We start from the raw sequence: 17,827 nt of genomic DNA, 5'->3' as shown, positions 1-17,827 counted from the left end.
TAACGGTTATATACTCAGTAAAGACTATATATTCATTAAAGATTATATACTCATTAAAGACTGTGGACTCATTAAAGACTGTAAACTCTTTAAAAACTGTGTACTCATTAAAGACTGTATACTCATTAAAGAATGTAAACTCTTTAAAATCTGTGTACTCCTTAAAAACTGTATACTCTTTAAGATACACTGAAGGGGTTTACAACAGAATATGAAAAGCTGGGCCACCCTGCAAGCCATTTTATATGATATCTATGCAGTTCTGTTCATGTCCTTGCATGCCTGTACCAGAGACACGAAGGGCAATCTCCCAAATGAAGGACTAATGGGACCCCTTAGTTGGCCACTCTACTGCATTAAATTGGAATCTGTCATAGGTTTGATTAACTTAGATTATTACACAGCTTTGTTGAATACTCGATGCTGACTGGTCAGCTACGGCATTCTATAGTCTGTTATTTCTGAATATCAGACCGCAGCCATGAATAACAGACGGTTGCTATGGAACTATTTTTTTAGTGGAAGCAATAAAATCATTCTTAAATCAATATTTTGTGTCAAATTATTGATTTCTTTAGTAAGTAGCCATGTAATAAGCAGGATTATGTACAGCAAGCTGGGGTCCCGCTTCACCCTATCAGGGTTTATTTCGCTATAATGACCGGCTCGATGTACATTATCCGTTACATAGCAAATTGACCAAACACACTCTATTACTGAATGTGCTCTTCTGGTGTTCTTGAGCAGCTCCTGGACTGTTTCATCATCCCTGTGGTGCTGCTGCTGTCCTGGTTCTTTCTGCTGGTGAGGTATAAGGCAGTGCACTTTGTGGGCGTGGGAGTGTGTCTGCTGGGTATGGGCTGCATGGTGGGTGCCGATGTACTGGTTGGCAGACAGCAGGGCATGGGTGAGTACCCTTATTGTCATGGCAACACTCTTCTTCAATTACAACATGCCTAGTAATGACAAGCAACTAATCACTGGATCTGCTCCCTCGAGTAGTGTGGGGTTTCCCATGTAGGCATGCTCTCTAGCCATTACATCAGTGTTAAGCTCTCCTGGAGTGTGCCTCAGCTCTAAGCCATTGCAATAGATAGATAAAATCAATGCTTGATATTAAAAATGAATGGGAATTGCATGTTGTCCAAATGAGGTCACACATGGCTTTCTCTAAGGACTAGGTTGCAAATATAGTAATTTATAGATACACTACAGTTCGTTGGATAATTCACTCACAGTCAGTCTGAATTCTTTTCCTCTGGATTTATGTATGACAGTGATTCCTCTTTTTTGTTTTTGAATTTCACATTGTAAACATTTTGGACATTCAAAATAATGTGCAATACACTTTGAGTAGGGGTATCTTTAAGTCTTATTGCCTTAACTTGTTCTTGTCATGTTCTTTATTTTATTTTAATAATTTATAGTGTGGTGGCTGTGTCTGTCTGTTTTATACAGGTGACCATAAGCTTCTGGGAGACCTGCTGGTTCTGGCAGGGGCTACGCTCTATGGCATCTCCAATGTGTGTGAGGAGTTTATAGTGAAGAACCTGAGTCGTGTGGAGTTCCTGGGCATGATTGGTTTATTCGGCTCCTTCTTCAGTGGGATTCAGCTGTAAGTTTCTTTAGCTCTACTACTCTGCCCTGACCTCTCTGCATCACATGAACAGCCACACACTACTCAGCTCCACTTCTTTACTGAAAGAATTCAGTTCAGTGTGGGCAAATTCTATTCAGTACCATTTCACTCAATTCCAAACCTGGAAGTTGAAATCTCTGAATGACTAAGGCCTGTCCCAATTCTCCTCAGTGCTTTTTTTCTTTGTGAATTTTTAATGACAGAATAATAATTAGAACAGAATATATAGCAGTTTAGATGAAGATTCAGTAAAGCATTCAGTTGTGTTATAATTTTCCTGAAGGACACAAGATAAATGATATTGCTGGGACAGGGCCTAAGCATTCAAATAATTAAATTCTAATTCAGCTGCTTTCTGCTCTAACTGAAGTGTATACATTTACTACCGACCTACTGTAGATCTATTAGAGTAAGTCCTGTCTCTTTGCATTTTTCCAGTATTGGTCAGCTGGACATACAGATGCCTCCCATTTAGTCTCTGAAAGGTGCCTGTCAGCATCCAACACAGTCCTGCTCTCCAAGCAAACTATTCCTGCAAATTAACATCTTTGTTTGGCCAGGCATAAACGAGCACCAGTGGACTAGTTTCCCTCAGTCTACCTTGTTCTTAACTTGGCCTTGTGCTTTAGCAACCACCAGCTGCCAGCCTTTGAGTCTGTATCATATGTAAATGCTAGCACCCACAGGCCACATGGCCATTCTCGTTATCAAGCACCACTCATTCGACTTCTAAAAAAAATGCTTTGTAGAAGAAATTTCCCCTGATTTTTCAGTGTTCAGTCACTCACAGAAACTCCACCCCACCCTCCAACACTCACACATACACACACACATACACACAACATACACACACATACTGTACCTGTGACTGATTTTGTTTCTGCTTCAGGGCTATTATGGAGCACAAGGAGCTGCTAAAGGTACAGTGGGACTGGCAAATAGGTGAGTTAATCAAAATGTTTAAGCAGCAGACTTGCCTCGAGCTGGGCTTGACACACTGGCAGATATACTAGCAAAAGAAACTAAACAGTCTAAAAACAACACAGACAGCAGAGCATCTGCTGAGCCTCAGGGAGAGACATCAATAAAACATCTCCTTCGACCTGCTCCGCTTCGCTACCCACTATTTAGGATTTTTGGGAGACGTAAAGGTGTCGTAAATGATAGAGCTAATTAAGCAGAAATTAAAGGTGAGACTTACTGATCCTACATCCCCTGCTGTGTCAGATATTATTTCCACAATCCATTAACCCTGGAGATTTATGGAGATGGTCCTCACATACACTTTTTGTTAGACCTTTTAATAAATCAATACTTGAAATCTACTGAATTTGAATTAGAAAATTCTAAGTATGTCTGTTGATGTGGACATGTTCAAATACCTATGTTGTTCATAGGAATAAAAAAAATAAAAACAAAAAAAACTAGAAATCACTACGTCAGTTTGGCTAACTCATAGATAATAGGAAGAGAGCCTGTTAGCTGCATGGGATTAGGGACAACAATAATACCCCAGTGTTCCACGGTAATTCGTGGGTGTTTGGGCAAAACTAAAAATATTCCCACAGTGAAAGTGAGAGTTGTTGTGGGATTTACAGTATTCCCACGATAATGGTAATGAAATGTGTATTCACGGGTTCAGGTGACGTCATCACCCAGAATGGCAGCCTAAAAATAACAACTCCTCCGAAAAATCACCTCCTTTGCCCCGTTAACACTAGAAGCGCCGAGCGCCAGTCATTCGACCGCTGTGACGTCTTACTAGAAGCGCCGTGCTGGTGTGACGTACTTATACCTAGAAGCGCCGAGCGCCGGTCATTTGACCGCAGTGACAAAAAAAAATAAATCTTTGCACTCGGTCAAATTTCAGGCCCGTCCTTTCATGACTTTCCCTAGATTTGTGCATTTTATCACCCAGTATCCTTAAATTTTCAAAATCACCCCGGTACAAGCTAATTTAAAGCTATATATATATATATATATATATATCAGGGTTTTATATATATTAATATGTATATTGAGAGTTATAAGAGTCATAAATTAATATTACATAATGTGCAAAAATGACGACAATTTAATAACTATGAAGCGCATTTTTGTTTCATGTAGGCCTACATGGGCGTATTAATTGTCACTGATTTTTGCACTAGCCTACTTGAACCGTGCGTAATTAGTCATCATATGACTGATAGTTCGTGTGTAAACTATGATCAGCTTTATTCTCATGTCATGACATTACATTATTTTAGAGCTGCAAAAACAATTTACAGTATTAAAATGCAAATGTTTTGTAAAGCGGATAAACGTATAATAAACGCATTTTTGTTTCACATACAGGGGCGTAACTAATTATTATATGACTTAGATAGTTGGCAGGAATTTTGCGAATGCTAATTCATGCATGCATAACACCCTACACAAGAAACGGCACAGTATGGGTTGAACAAACTGCTGGAAACCCTCGGGGTAGAGCGTTAGAGTGCAATATCATGAGAGAAACCCCAGGGCCCACATGTTATGCCAAGGACAATATTACAAGTCCATTGGGCAGTTTAGTGTGTTTGACTGACACAGAAATGTGGTGAAAGATTCAGAAATACTCTGAAGCAGAAACTGATCGAAATGATGATCGAAAATAAGTTCAAACTGCGAGTCTCCTTTATTTGGGAGGTATTACGGGCGGTAAAATCATAAACCCGGACGACTACTGGTCTGCTAAGGTGGGAAATCCTATTTTCAGAGACGGATGTCTCGACGGAGATTCCACGATATCATACACTATCTGCACTTTGATGACAAGAATGCAAGGGCTGCCCACCTTGTGACAGATAAATTAGATTTTCGATAAAGTATTGCTTCTTACACACCTAGTGAGAACATAACTGTAGATGAACAACTGTTCGCTATCAAGTTGTTACTGTGTCGTTTCACACAGAACATGGCCATTAAACTAATTTGCTATTAAATTCTGGGTGGCCGCTGACGTTGAAACAAAATACATGTTGAACGCAATTCTCTATCTAGGGAAAGATGACAGCAGGCCGGCAGTAGGCCGAAAATTTCTTCACCTCGTTGGCACTGGCAAACAATCTTTTGGTCTACGTTGAAGGGAACTTCTGAGTTGGTTGACCAAGTGATTCATGACGCGGTCGTTAGAAGGGGGTTGGGATCACACCTAGGCTATTGTTCTAGGCTGTCGGTCGAATATCTCTCCACTTGAAATGGGAACACAAAACAGCGAGGTACAACATTCCCTACTTGGACAGGCTGTGTAAAAGGGGTTACAGCATCCCGACACACAGGATATTAAATAGCTCGAAAAGTACTAAAAAGTCTATTTATTTACTTAGTGCATTTCACTGTATACACACTATCTCGTGTATTTATCGTGTGTGATGTATATTTCATTCTTTCTTAAGTATTTACTGTAAATAAACTACACAGCTGTCGATTTACCAAAAAGAAGGGCTGTTTTCGTACTGTGATTTAGTTTCAATAAATGGTAAAAATTCGGCCATCTTATGCTACGTTATTTACTCTAAAAGCCTACACACCTGTCACAGCTTTGTTTACGAAAATCCATTGCGACATACATATTTTGTAAAAACCACATCCATGCATATTTATTCATTTCCAAGCTGTGCCTACATTTTCTATTAGATGTGTGGAATTAGATTTAGCTGAGATTCATGATAGACGGTGGTAGGTTACTTGTCGTATGAACTAGTTTTGGCCAAATCATTCCAGTGCGGGAGACTAACAATAGACTTGCACTGTATTGGGAGGGGGTTGGGAGGTGTTACTCGTAGGTTACTTGGCAGGCTAGGTGTTAGGCTTCTCATAGCCCACTGAATGCCTTGAAAACTCGTAGTGTTTGCTTCTATCATGGCATAGAATGATCTGTTAGTTGTGGTAGATAAATAATTTATTAAAATGCCAGTGTAAAGCTTGATAAGCTCGGCTGGGCTTATTATATGGTATAAGCGATGATTTCACGGAGACAGACGAGTTCGGAACTGAAACGCTTTAGTCTACTTCTCCAGCGCCACCCAAAGCAGTCTCACACTCTAAACCTCCACAAGTTTTGATTTACACGCATTGTAATTCTCAACCAATTACTGCCTGTCTTGTCATTCCGATAGGTTGTTCTACTGAGTAAGCATAAAGTCCAGTTTATAGTTTACTCCGTCACCCGACATGTCGCCAACAATTAGACTGTCCAAATCTGTAATCGCTCCCTACAATAGTTAATTTACAGTCACAATTGTCTCTAATTTATGCACTACCTGAAATGGATATTGTTTTGATTTCTTCTTCTTCTTCTTCTTCTTCTTCTTTTAATCTCCAACAGACTAGGCATGGGAAGTGCATGAATGCTTCCCGCCGATTAAAAACAACAACGTTTAACGTGAAAAAGCTTAACGTGGTTTAATGTTCCAAAACTGCGATCAATGATCACCAAATTGCTCTCAGACATCTTTTGTCAGAAACATCTCCTCCTGTCAAAAAATCAAAATCGAAATCCTAGGAGTATGGTCGTTATCTCATGTTAAGCGTTTTTCTCTCCATTGACGCCCATTATAAGGAAACAGCTTAACGTGCCTTAATGTCCCAAAACAGCGATCAATGATCACCAAATTTGTCTGACATCTCAAATGTCATAAGTACTATCTACAAATAAAAAACCAAAACTGAAATTCAATGAAAGGGGTAACGTATTGGAAATGATTTACGTGCTTATTTGCATATAGAGTGGGGAAGTGAGGTCTGATCTCAAAGTGGTCACTCGAGACACGGATTCTAAAGCCAGGTGTAAGCGGACGTACTTAGAGCTGTCCACTTGTGATCGGATCGCCAAAATCGGATCTTAATGCAAGGTGTAAACAGGGTCCATGTGATACAGTAACTGCTCTGCTGCAGACAGGCACTGCAGTGGGTGGTAAAGACTGCACAGAGGATCATTGGTGGCAGCCTACCCACCATCAGTGACATTTACAACAGCAGGTGCAGGAAAAAGGCCTGCATCATGAGGGACTCTACCCACCCTGCTCACAGACTGTTTGCCCCCCTCCCTTCAGGCAGGAGGCTACGCAGCATCAAGGTCAGAACCACCAAACTGAGGAACAGCTTCCTGGACGTTGTGAGACTAATAAATTCTGCATCTCACTGAACAATTGCTGCTATAATTACTATTATTCCATATCAGGACATTGCTGCAATTTGAAACTAATAAATTCTGCACTTTAAGATTGAAATTCTGCAACCCCACTGAACAATTGCTGCTTCTCACTGAACAATTTGCTGCTATTACAATGCTATTACTATTGTCTCATATCAGGGCACTGTTACAATTTAGGCCCACTTGGCCACCTTGTTTATCTTTTAGTTTTTTACAGTTGTATTCCTATCCTCACACTCTGCTCACTTATATTTATATATTTATTTACTTCTTTTTATTTTAGTGGGGTTTTATTGTGTGCTTTATTCTTGATTTTATTATTGCTATTACCTGAACTGGGACCTGAGCACCTCATTTTGTTCCCTTTCATGTACTACAAACATGTTCCGGAATGACAATAAAAACATCCTCATCCTTATCCTTATCCTTACACCTTTTCATAAACATCTATTGGGAGACCTCCATTTTCAACATAATCATTGATTTGTGAAAATAAAATCAGGCCTATGAGGCGTTACTTGGATACACCATTTTTCCCAGTAAGAAGCAAATTGTTCCAGTTTGTGATTGACAGATGCTGTTATTTTCTCCATTTTGTAAATGTCCATTGTGATTTCCATCCATGTGTCTAGAGTTGGGCTCTCCTGTGATTTCCTAGTAAGAGTCTTTTTACCAGCCACCAGCAATATATTCATTAGATATTTACCTCTTTTCACCCATTCTTGAGTGCAAAATAAAATATATGATCTTACATTCCATGGGTACTTCACATTTAAAAATGTATAGCGCTGTGTATCCTTCTCCAAAAATCTTTGATAGCGGGGCAGTCCCAGAAAATATGGTAATTGTTTGCATTTTGGTTTCCACAGTTTCTCTAACAAACAGGGAGGTTACTATCATAGTGGGATTTCTGAGAGGGCGTAATGAAATACCTTATCAGATTTTTCAAACTAAACTCCCTCCATTTCTGTGAGATATCACTTCCATTGATATCTCCATATTGTTATCCATTCTTCCTCAGATATAATTATCCCTCCTTCCTTCTCTCATTTTGATTTAATGTATGAAGTCGAATGTGTTTTAAGATTTGACAGACCCTTGTACATGCATGATATGATTCTACTACCAGTGTCTGAATTATATGCTTTTTTAAACAGCTCTCTCAGACATGTACTTGCCTTGGTTACATTTTTCACCTTTATATTAGCATAATGTAGCATCTGCAAATGTCGATAGAAGTCCTGTTTTTCCAACAAGTATTTCTCTTTAAGCATTTCAGAAGTGAACAGTGTTCCTTCTTTCATTATATTGCATAGAGCTGTTATCCTTTCAGCTGTCCAATCCTTAAATCTTGAATCCAGTTTATTCAGTGTAAAGTCTGAGTCAAATGCACACCATTTAAGAATTACAATATCTTCCTCTAGTTTATATAATAGTTTTCCATAAATTAAGAATCCACTTCACCCATGGGTTATCAATAGTATTTATGTAACTTTGTAAGTTGCTATCAGCTAAGGTTGCCTGTATGGGGATGGATGATATTTTCTGTTCAATATTTTTCCATTGAGCATTATATGATGGGTTGCACCAGCATATCACAGCTCTCATCTGTGCTGCAAAGTAATAATCTCTAAGAGAGGGCAGGCCCCACCCCCCTTTTCTTTAGCTAACTTCAAAGTTTTAAAATGAACCCTAGGTCTTTTACCTTGCCATATATACCATGATAACATTTTGTCCCATTCATTGAATTGGTTTTGATTGATCTCTGTTGGTATGGTCTGAAAGAAATATAACAGCCTAGGCAATATATTCATTTTAATGGATTCAATCCTTGATCTGACACTAAAGAAAGTAATAAGGCTCCATATTACTATATCTTATTTAATTTTCTTATGCATAGGTAAATAGTTACACTTTTGGCATATTTGAAAGACGCCGTTTGCCATACCAAGGGGTATCTACTTTCAGTTTCTCTTGGTGGGCTGTAGTTATATGAAAGTAATTGGGTTTTAGCTATGTTGATCTTATATCCTGATAATTGACCATATTGTTCAAAGGATTGCATTAATTTAGGTAAAGAGTATGTTGGCTGCCCTAGATAGATCAAAATGTCGTCCGCGTAACAAGCCAATTTATGTTCTGTCCCTTTATCAGTAATCCCCCTGATATTTTGTCTGATATATTGAGCTAGTGGTTCCAAATATAATGCGAAGAGTAGCAGTGTCCATGCACAACCCTGTCTCAAGCCCATCTCTAGTTTAAAGCTGTTTGACAAATATCCATTGATTTTAATCCTAGCAGTGGGATTGTCATATAGTGCCTGTATAATTTTAATAACTGTGCCATGTAGACCAAATGTACGTAGAACTCTGTAAAGAAAATTCCAGTTAACCGAGTCAAATGCCTTTTCAGCATCTACGTTTATCACTATTGCTTTAATTTTATTTTTATGTATATGATCCATAATGTGTAGTGTCCTTCGTATATTGTCTTGTGTTTGGCGCTGTCATATAAAACCTGTCTGGTAATTATGTATCAGTGTGGATAGGAACTCTTCTAATCGTTTTGCCATGATGGAGGTAAATATAAACTACATTAAGAACAAATATTGGTCTAAGTGACTCACATTCCATTTTATCCTTGCCTTCTTTTGGTATAGCTGATATTATTGCCTCCTTCCAGCTGGGTGGTGTCTGTGCCTTATTTAAAACCCAATTTAGTGTAGGGAGTATAACAGGAATGAATTTTTAAATTCTTTATACCACTCTGCCGTATATCCATCTGATCCTGGTGACTTGCTCAATTTAAGCCTAGTAATTGCAGTTTTTAGTTCACTGTCACAGCCTGCACCTTATCTTTTGGACTTTTAGCTTGAAATGTCTTGTGCTCCTCTTCCGTGTGTGTTTCCACCCCTCACCTGATCCTGTTTGTTGCATTTATTAACCTCATTCCCCCCTTGTTAATTTCATCCAATCATGTTTGCCCTGTTTAGTTTTCCTCTTGTATTTAAGCCCTTGTGTTTCACCTGTCCTTTGTCTATTGTTGTTTGTGTTTATACGCACACTGTTTGGCTGCACCTTTTTGTTATTGGTTTTGTTCCAGTTTGCACATGTATTTTGATCTTTAGTTTGTAAGTAAAGTCCTCCTTTTGTCACCTTCAATCTTCGTGTCTTGCGCATGGGTCCTGCACCACTCCACCGGCGTGACATTCACCTTCAGTTATGTCAGCAGTCATCGTCCTATTCTGTTCTTCACTTAAATTAGGTAACTCTAGGGAATTCAGGCAAGTGTCAATTTGGGTTATATCTTCCACCTGGAACTTTAGAATACAGAGTTTTGTAAAACACTTCAAAAGCTTCCTGAATTTCACTTGGCTTATTATTATTATTATTTTTATCATTTTTGTTCTTGGATCCCTAATTCTGTGAACTATATTTTCTGCCATCTTTTTTTTCAGTTTCCACGCCAATACTTTCATAGATTTAGTTCCACTTCCATAATTTCTCTGTTTCAAGAACATTAGATTTTTCCTAATTTCTTGTGTAGCCAAACTATCAATTTCGTTCCTAATTTTTTTTTTTAATTTCCTCTGATGTATCCTGTGCCAAGCTTGATTTTGTGGGGTTTTTTTTCTCGTTAGTTTGTTTTGTAATTCCTCTAATGTTTTATTCCTTAATTTCTTCTTATATGAAGATATTGCTCTCAGGTCAGCCTTCAAAGTACCCCATAAAATGAAAGGTGAAATCTCTCCATTATCATTGAATTCAAAGTAAAGATTAATTTCTTTTTTAATTTGATCCTTAAAATAGGGATAATTGAGTATACTTGAGTTTAATTTCCATGTAGTATTCTTTGGTCGCTGGTTCAAGTCAACAGTTAGTTATATAGGTGCATGGTCACTTAAATCTATTGTCCCAATTCCACAGGTATTTATTTTGTCTTTATCTTTTCCAAATGTTAAACAGTCAATTCTTGTATATATTTCAAATACTTTTTCAAAATTTAGCTTTTTTGAAATGAGAATAGCAACTCCTCTCCTATCTCTTGATTTTATGAGGAGGAAAAAAAATAAGTGAAGCCCATTCTCTTTAGTTTTTCATGTTCTTTATCATTTAAATGAGTTTCCTGTAGGTATACTACATGGGCTTGTTCTTTTTTTCATTTTAGACAGAATTTTACTATGGGTGATTGGATTCAACAGCCCATTGACATTAAAAGAAAACACACTATTTTATGCAAGAACACTATAATTTTGAACATTATGATCACCTACAATAGGGAGACTTTGATCAACATCAGATCTACAATCGATACGCATTTTATAACCAAAAATTGTTCAACGGACTCAGCGGACTTCCATTTGTTTAGATTGAAATTGTTTAGCCTACCTGCTACACGTTGCAAACGGAGCCGGAGAAGGAAGCGAGGCAAAAGAGCTGGAGCACTGGTCAGGCAAAGACAACAGAAACAACGAGAAAACCGTCGCCCTCTAAGTATCCTTCTATTGAATAATGTTCGTCGTAATGAACATCACAATGTTAAGACTAATATGACTATGTATAAAGCTAGTAGTGACATTTTTCCCATTAGTGTATTTTCACGCCCACGTAGCTCATTTCGGTCTAGAGTCAAACAGACCATATTTCGTAGCAATTTAGTTCCAATTCAACTGACTCCCTCCTCTGATATGATTACTGTAAATCCGGTTATGCTGAAGTTAGGTTTTATCAATATCAGATCGCTTTCACCTAAGGCGTTGCTTGTTAGTGACCTGATCAGTGATCTTAGCCTTGACATGATGGGTTTGTGTGAAACTTGGTTAAAGCCAGACGTTTTTCTCCCTTTAAATGAAGCTTCACCCCCTAACTATTCCTTTTCCTGTGCTGCTAGGGCAGCAAAGAAAGGTGGGGGTGTAGCTCTAATCTATAATACTAAATTTACTCCTAACACCCTTAGTTTACCTAATTTTGACTCTTTTGAGTTGCTCTCTGTGAAGCAATATGGTACTGCCTCAACTTTTCTCATAGCAGTGCTCTATCGTCCCCCAGGGCCCTATAGTCAATTTCTAGATGAGTTTTCTGAATTTCTCTGTTATTCTTAGTAGAGTGGATAAAATCCTGATCCTGGGGGACTTTAATATTCACATCAATAAGAATTCTGATTCACTTAATAAAGCTTTTACTGCTATCATAGACACTTTTGGCTTTAACCAGTATGTCCATGAACCAACTCATCTCAGTGGCAACACGTTAGATTTTATTCTAGCTCGCGGACTAGATATCTGTCACGTTGTCGTCTCTCCTTACTTCGCTGCCCTCTCAGACCATTTTCTTATTACTTTCCAAGTAACTCTTCCGTTCACGCCAATTGTCTCTACCGCGATTCTACCAGAATCACTCCCCTCATTCTAGCCCTTTTACTGCAAATGATTTTGTTGAACTTTTCTCGCAAAAAATAGACTTAATTCGTCGTAATATTCAAATTAATTTAACAAATCAGACTGCCTGCATGCTCTCTGTTACTGCGCCTAAGATTAGTCAGGATGTGCACCCTTTAACTTAATTTAACCCTATCTCTCTAGACGCGCTGTCCAAATTGGTGCACTCTGCTAAACCAGCTTCTTGCCTCCTTGACCCCCTACCTACTAAACTTTACATGGAGCTTTTCTGAGTTCTTGGCCCAACAATCTTAAACACTCTAAATATGTCACTTAAATCTGGTATTGTACCCTCCTCTTTTAAAACAGCCGTGATCAAGCCTTTACTTAAAAAACAAAACCTTGACCCTGAAGCCTTAAATAATTATAGGCCAATCTCTAATCTCCCATTTCTTTCAAAAATACTTGGAAAAATTGTAGCTGCTCAGCTGATAGCCCATATGTCCTCTAACAGTCTGTTTGAAATATTTCAGTCAGGCTTCAGGTGTTTTCACTCTACTGAAACCATGCTTACTAGAGTAACTAATGATCTTTTATTAGCCATGGATGCTGGTGCTACTTCTGTTCTTATTCTGCTTGATCTGAGTGCAGCATTTCACACGGTCGATCACACTATATTGTTAAAGCGCTTGGAAAACCAAATTGGCATTCATGGCCTGGCACTCTCTTGGTTTAAATCTTATCTCTCTGAGAGAAAGCAGTGTGTCCACTATAATAATGTGACCTCTGAATACCGTAAGCTTAACTATGGTGTTCCTCAGGTATCAGTCCTTGGCCCTCTTCTATTCTCTATTTACATGCTCCCTTTGGGTGACATTATTCGTAGTTACAACATTAACTTCGGTTGTTATGCTGACGATACTCAGATTTTCTTACCTATCCAGCATAATGACCGCTCTGAATTGGCTAACCTTGAGGCACGACTTTGTGCTATTAAGGGTTGGATGTTTTCAAATTTCCTGATGCTTAACGCAGGCAAGACTGAAATGCTGGTCATTGGTCCCCCTACGCATAAGTATCTTTTTAGTGATCTTACCCTAACTTTTGACAACTGCATCATCTCTCAAAACTCTTCAGCTAAAAACCTTGGTGTGATTTTTGACTCTAGTCTCTCGCTAGTCACTCTTATCAAGAATACAACCAAAACTGCTTTTTATCACCTCCGTAACATTGCTAAAATTAGGCCCTTTCTAAGTATGGCTGATGCAGAAACCATTGTTCACGCATTCGTCACGTTTTGCCCCGATTACTGCAATGTTCTTTACTCTGGCCTGCCTGCCTCTAGTACCAATAGTCTTCAGCTGGTCCAGAATGCTGCTGCTAGAATTCTGACCTGAACAAAGAGGTTTGATCACATTAGCCCTGTCCTGGCTTCCCTTCATTGGCTCCCAATTCATGCAAGGGTAGATTTTAAGGTCCTCTTATTAACATCTAAAATTTTACATGGGCTTGCGCCTTCCTACCTGTCTGACTTAATTACACCCTATAACCCACCTCGCACCCTGCGCTCTCAAGATTCTGGACTATTAGTCATTCCAAGAGTTAAAAAGAAGTCTGCTGGCAACCGAGCCTTTTCCTACCGCTCTCCCTTCCTCTGGAATGGTTTACCTAAAGAAGTTAGAGAGGCAAACTCTCTCAATACCTTTAAAACAAAACGAAAGTGTCACAACCTGCACCGCCATTTTGGACTTTTGGTTTGACATGTCTTTGTGCTCCTGTTCTCTGTCTGTCTCCGCCCCTCACCTGTACCTGTTTGTCCAATTATTACCTTGTTAATTTCTACCAATCCTGTGTTGCCCTGTTTAGTTCTCCCTCTATTTAAGTCCTAGTGTTTTGCCTTGTCTTTGTCTATCGTTGTTTGTGTTTTGCGCACACTGTTATGCTGCACCTTTTTGTTATTGGCTTTGCTTTTGTTTTGCACTTGTATTTTGATCTTCATTTTCAGTAAAGTCTTCCGTTTTTGTCACTTCAACCATCGTGTCTTGCACTTGGGTCCTGCACCACACCACCAGGCGTGACAGAAAGACTTATCTATTTTCTTGAACTTATGCGTAATATAATTTTGATTTGACTTTGTTATAGACATGTAAAGCCCTTTGAGACTATAAATAGTGATATGTGGCTCTAAATAAATATTATTATTATTATTATTATTATATATTTCTTAAGAATAATGAATAAAAAATAATGAATAAAGCACCGTCTATTCTGGGTTCTGTTTAGTTCACCAACTCTTTTGAGGGTAGTCAAAACTTATATGTCTTCTGGAGGGGCCTTCTTCTGAAAACTCGCAATCTCTCCTTGATATTTTTCTCACGCTCTTTTCCTGTCCCCTGCTGTCTGGTGCTCCCACCATTTCCCAGGCAGAGTGGGATAACTGCTCAACTAGGCTCTCTCACAGTGTGATCACGCTGACAGGCAATCCTCTGTTCTTCATGTCTGCCGTCGCTACCTCCACTGTCTGGCACAGCCACGTCCTGTCCTCGTAGAACATAGTAGTTTAGCAGGATACGGAGTCTGGAAACTGATCTTTCTCTGCCTCAGTGTATTCCTTACACTTTTGCAGGAGTGCTGGGGGGTAATCTTGACCAAAAATATATCACTTTCTGGTTCAAACACACCTTCTTCTTTCCCCAGGACTTGTGCAGAATCTCTGCTTTGGTTTTGTAGCAGAGGAATCTGATTATTATTGACCGTGGTTTGTCTCTATCATTGGATGGTCTCGGGGCTAACGCCTGATGTGCTCTTTCAATGTCAAGCTCCGAAGTCAAGGGAATCTCCAGCGTATCTTGTAGCAACTTTTCCACAAACTCCATCATAGACGACCCCTCCGTTCCTTTGGGTACATTATATATCCTTATATTCTTACGTCGAGACCTCCCTTCTTGGTTGAGTAGTTTATTTTCTTGTTTATTCATCACTTTTATCATCCTACTTAGCACTTGTTCCACGTTTTGAATGCGATCTTCCACCTTTTCAATTCGTACCTCTGCCTCCACTATTTTTTGATTAATGTTGATGAGCTCAGATTTGATATCATTTAGCTGTTGTTTTATGTCTTTTTGGAAGTCCCGTACCTCAAACTTTTGCTAAACTTGCCTCTCTATTTAAATGAAGGTTAGTGCTAGCTTTGCCATCATGTGTCTGTGTAGCAGAGTTATTCTCTATGTCTTCTTGGTCTGTAGGTTCTGCAAAGGTGCTTCTTTTGTTTCCATCCTTTTTTCCAATTCTTGCCCCACTTACCAATTAAAGTATTATCGAGAAATTTTGTATTTGACAGTTTAACACTAGAAGCGCCGAGTGCCGGTCATTTGACCGCTGTGACTACCTACTAGGAGCGCCGTGCTGGTTTTACCTACTTAAAGCGTGGCTAGGCGGTCAAAAGACCGCCGAGTCATTAGACAAGGACACTGTTACTGACACATAATGATCGCTAGATGGCGCTTCTTGCACGCAGCAAATAGTTTGCTTACAAGATCAACTCGCGTTCGGCCAATGTATCATTCATTTCAGTGTTAGCAGTCGATTATTATTTCATTAGAATGTTTGTTGTCCAGCCCTTCCATCATTCAACATAATGTTTTGATTATTTATTTGTGGCAACCGTGTTTTCAAAGGCATAAATTCCGGAGGAAGTCTTGATCAAATTCGACTGAGAAAACCATCTGAACAAGACTAGTTCAGGCAACATTTTCATAGTAGCCTATTTGTTTTTTAACATTTAATCTTCTACCTTGGAGAATTAGTTTATTATAGGGGATATCACACACGTTGCGAGTTAGACTGCGGCTGGTTTGTAAATGCGTAGCCCGACTTTATCAACATTCAGTTGTCGACTGACAATGATCATTGCCCCTAGTGATTAATTTATTGTAGGGCACAGTCCAGGTAGTGCAAAAATCAGAGACAATTGTGATTGTAAATTAACTATTGTAGGGAGCGATTACAGATTTGAACAGTCTAATTGTTGGGCGACATGTCGGGTGACGGAGTAAACTATAAACTGGACTCTGTGCTTACTCAATAGAACAACCTATCGGAATGACAAGACAGGCAGTAATTGGTTGAGAATTACAATGCATGTAAATCAAAACTAGTGAAAATTTAGAGTGTGAGACTGCTTTGGGTGGCGCTGGAGAAGTAGACTAAAGCGTTTCAGTTCCGAACTCATCTGTCTCCGTGAAATTATCGCTTGTACCACATAATAAGCCCAGCCGAGCATATCAAGCGTTACACTTGCATTTTAATAAATTAATTATCTACCACAACTAACAGATCATTCTATGCCATGATAGAAGCAAACACTACGACTTTTCAAGGCATTCAGTGGGTATGGGTAGCCTAACACCTAGCCTATCGAGTAACCTACGAGTGACACCTCCCAACCCCCTCCCAATAGAGTGCCATAGTCTATTGTTTGTCTCCCGCATTAGAATGATTTGGCCAAAACTAGTTCATACCACGAGTGGCCTACCACCATCTATCCTGAGTCTCAGCTAAATCTAATTCCACACATCTAATAGAAAATGTAGGCACAGCTTGGAAATGAATAAATATGCATGGATGTGGTTTTTACAAAATATGTATGTCGCAATGGATTTTTGTAAACAAAGCTGTGTCGGGTGTGTAGGCTTTTAGAGTAAATAGCGTAGCATAAGATGACCAAATTTTTACCATTCATTGAAACTAAATCACAGCACGAAAAAAAAACCCCTCTTTTTAGTTTATTTACAGTAAATACTTAAGAAAGAATGAATTTTACATTATACAAGATAGATACACGCGATCGTGTATACAGTGAAAAATGTAATAAGTAAATAAATAGATAACAAAGTACTTTTCAAGCTCTTTAGTATCCTATGTGTCGGGATGCTGTAACCACTTTTACACAGCCTGTTCAAGCAGGGAATGTTGTACCTCACTGCTTTGTGTTCCCATTTCAAGTGGAGAGGTATTCGACTGATAGCCTAGAACAATAGCCTAGATGTGATCCCAACCCCCTCCTAACGACCGAGTCATGAATCACTTGGTCAACCAACTCAGAAGTTCTCTTCAACGTAGACCAAAAGATTGTTTGCCAGTGCCAACGAGGTGAAGAAATTTTCGGCCTACTGTCATCTTTCCCTAGATAGAGAATTGCGTTCAACATGTATTTTGTTTCAACGTCAGCGGCCACCCAGAATTTAATAGCAAATCAGTTTAATGGCCATGTTCTGTGTGAAACGACACAGTAAAGACTTGATAGGGAACAGTTGTTCATCCACAGTTATGTTCTCACTAGGTGTGTAAGAAGCAATACTTAATCGAAAATCTAATATGGAAACTTTATCTGTCACAGGGTGGGCAGCCCTTGTATTCTTGACATCAAAGCACAGATAGCGCATGATATCTTGGAATCTCCGTCGAGACATCTGTCTCTGAAAATGGGATTTCCCAAGTTAGCAGACCAGCAGTCATCGGGGTTCATGTTTTTACCACCCGTAATATCTGTCAAACAAAGGAGATCCGCAGTTTGAACTTATCAGCATCATTTCGATCAGTTTCTGCTTCAGAGTATTTCTGAATCTTTCAC

General features: G+C 39.0%; 1 protein-coding gene across 1 annotated transcript in view; it reads left to right on the top strand.

Moving 5' to 3' along the window:
* Positions 1–17,827, top strand: part of slc35f1 (solute carrier family 35 member F1) — a 166,553-nt gene that overhangs the window by 108,604 nt on the left and 40,122 nt on the right. The window contains exons 4-6 of the mRNA XM_030771861.1: positions 748–907; positions 1,459–1,615; positions 2,529–2,581. Of these exons, the coding sequence (XP_030627721.1) occupies positions 748–907; positions 1,459–1,615; positions 2,529–2,581 (370 nt within the window). The remainder of the gene's footprint in view (positions 1–747; positions 908–1,458; positions 1,616–2,528; positions 2,582–17,827) is intronic.

The sequence above is a fragment of the Chanos chanos genome, chromosome 4, assembly GCF_902362185.1.
Source record: "Chanos chanos chromosome 4, fChaCha1.1, whole genome shotgun sequence".
NCBI classification, from domain to species: domain Eukaryota; kingdom Metazoa; phylum Chordata; class Actinopteri; order Gonorynchiformes; family Chanidae; genus Chanos; species Chanos chanos.
Note: the sequence above shows the minus strand (reverse complement) of the source record. Positions and strands in the feature narration are given on the sequence as shown.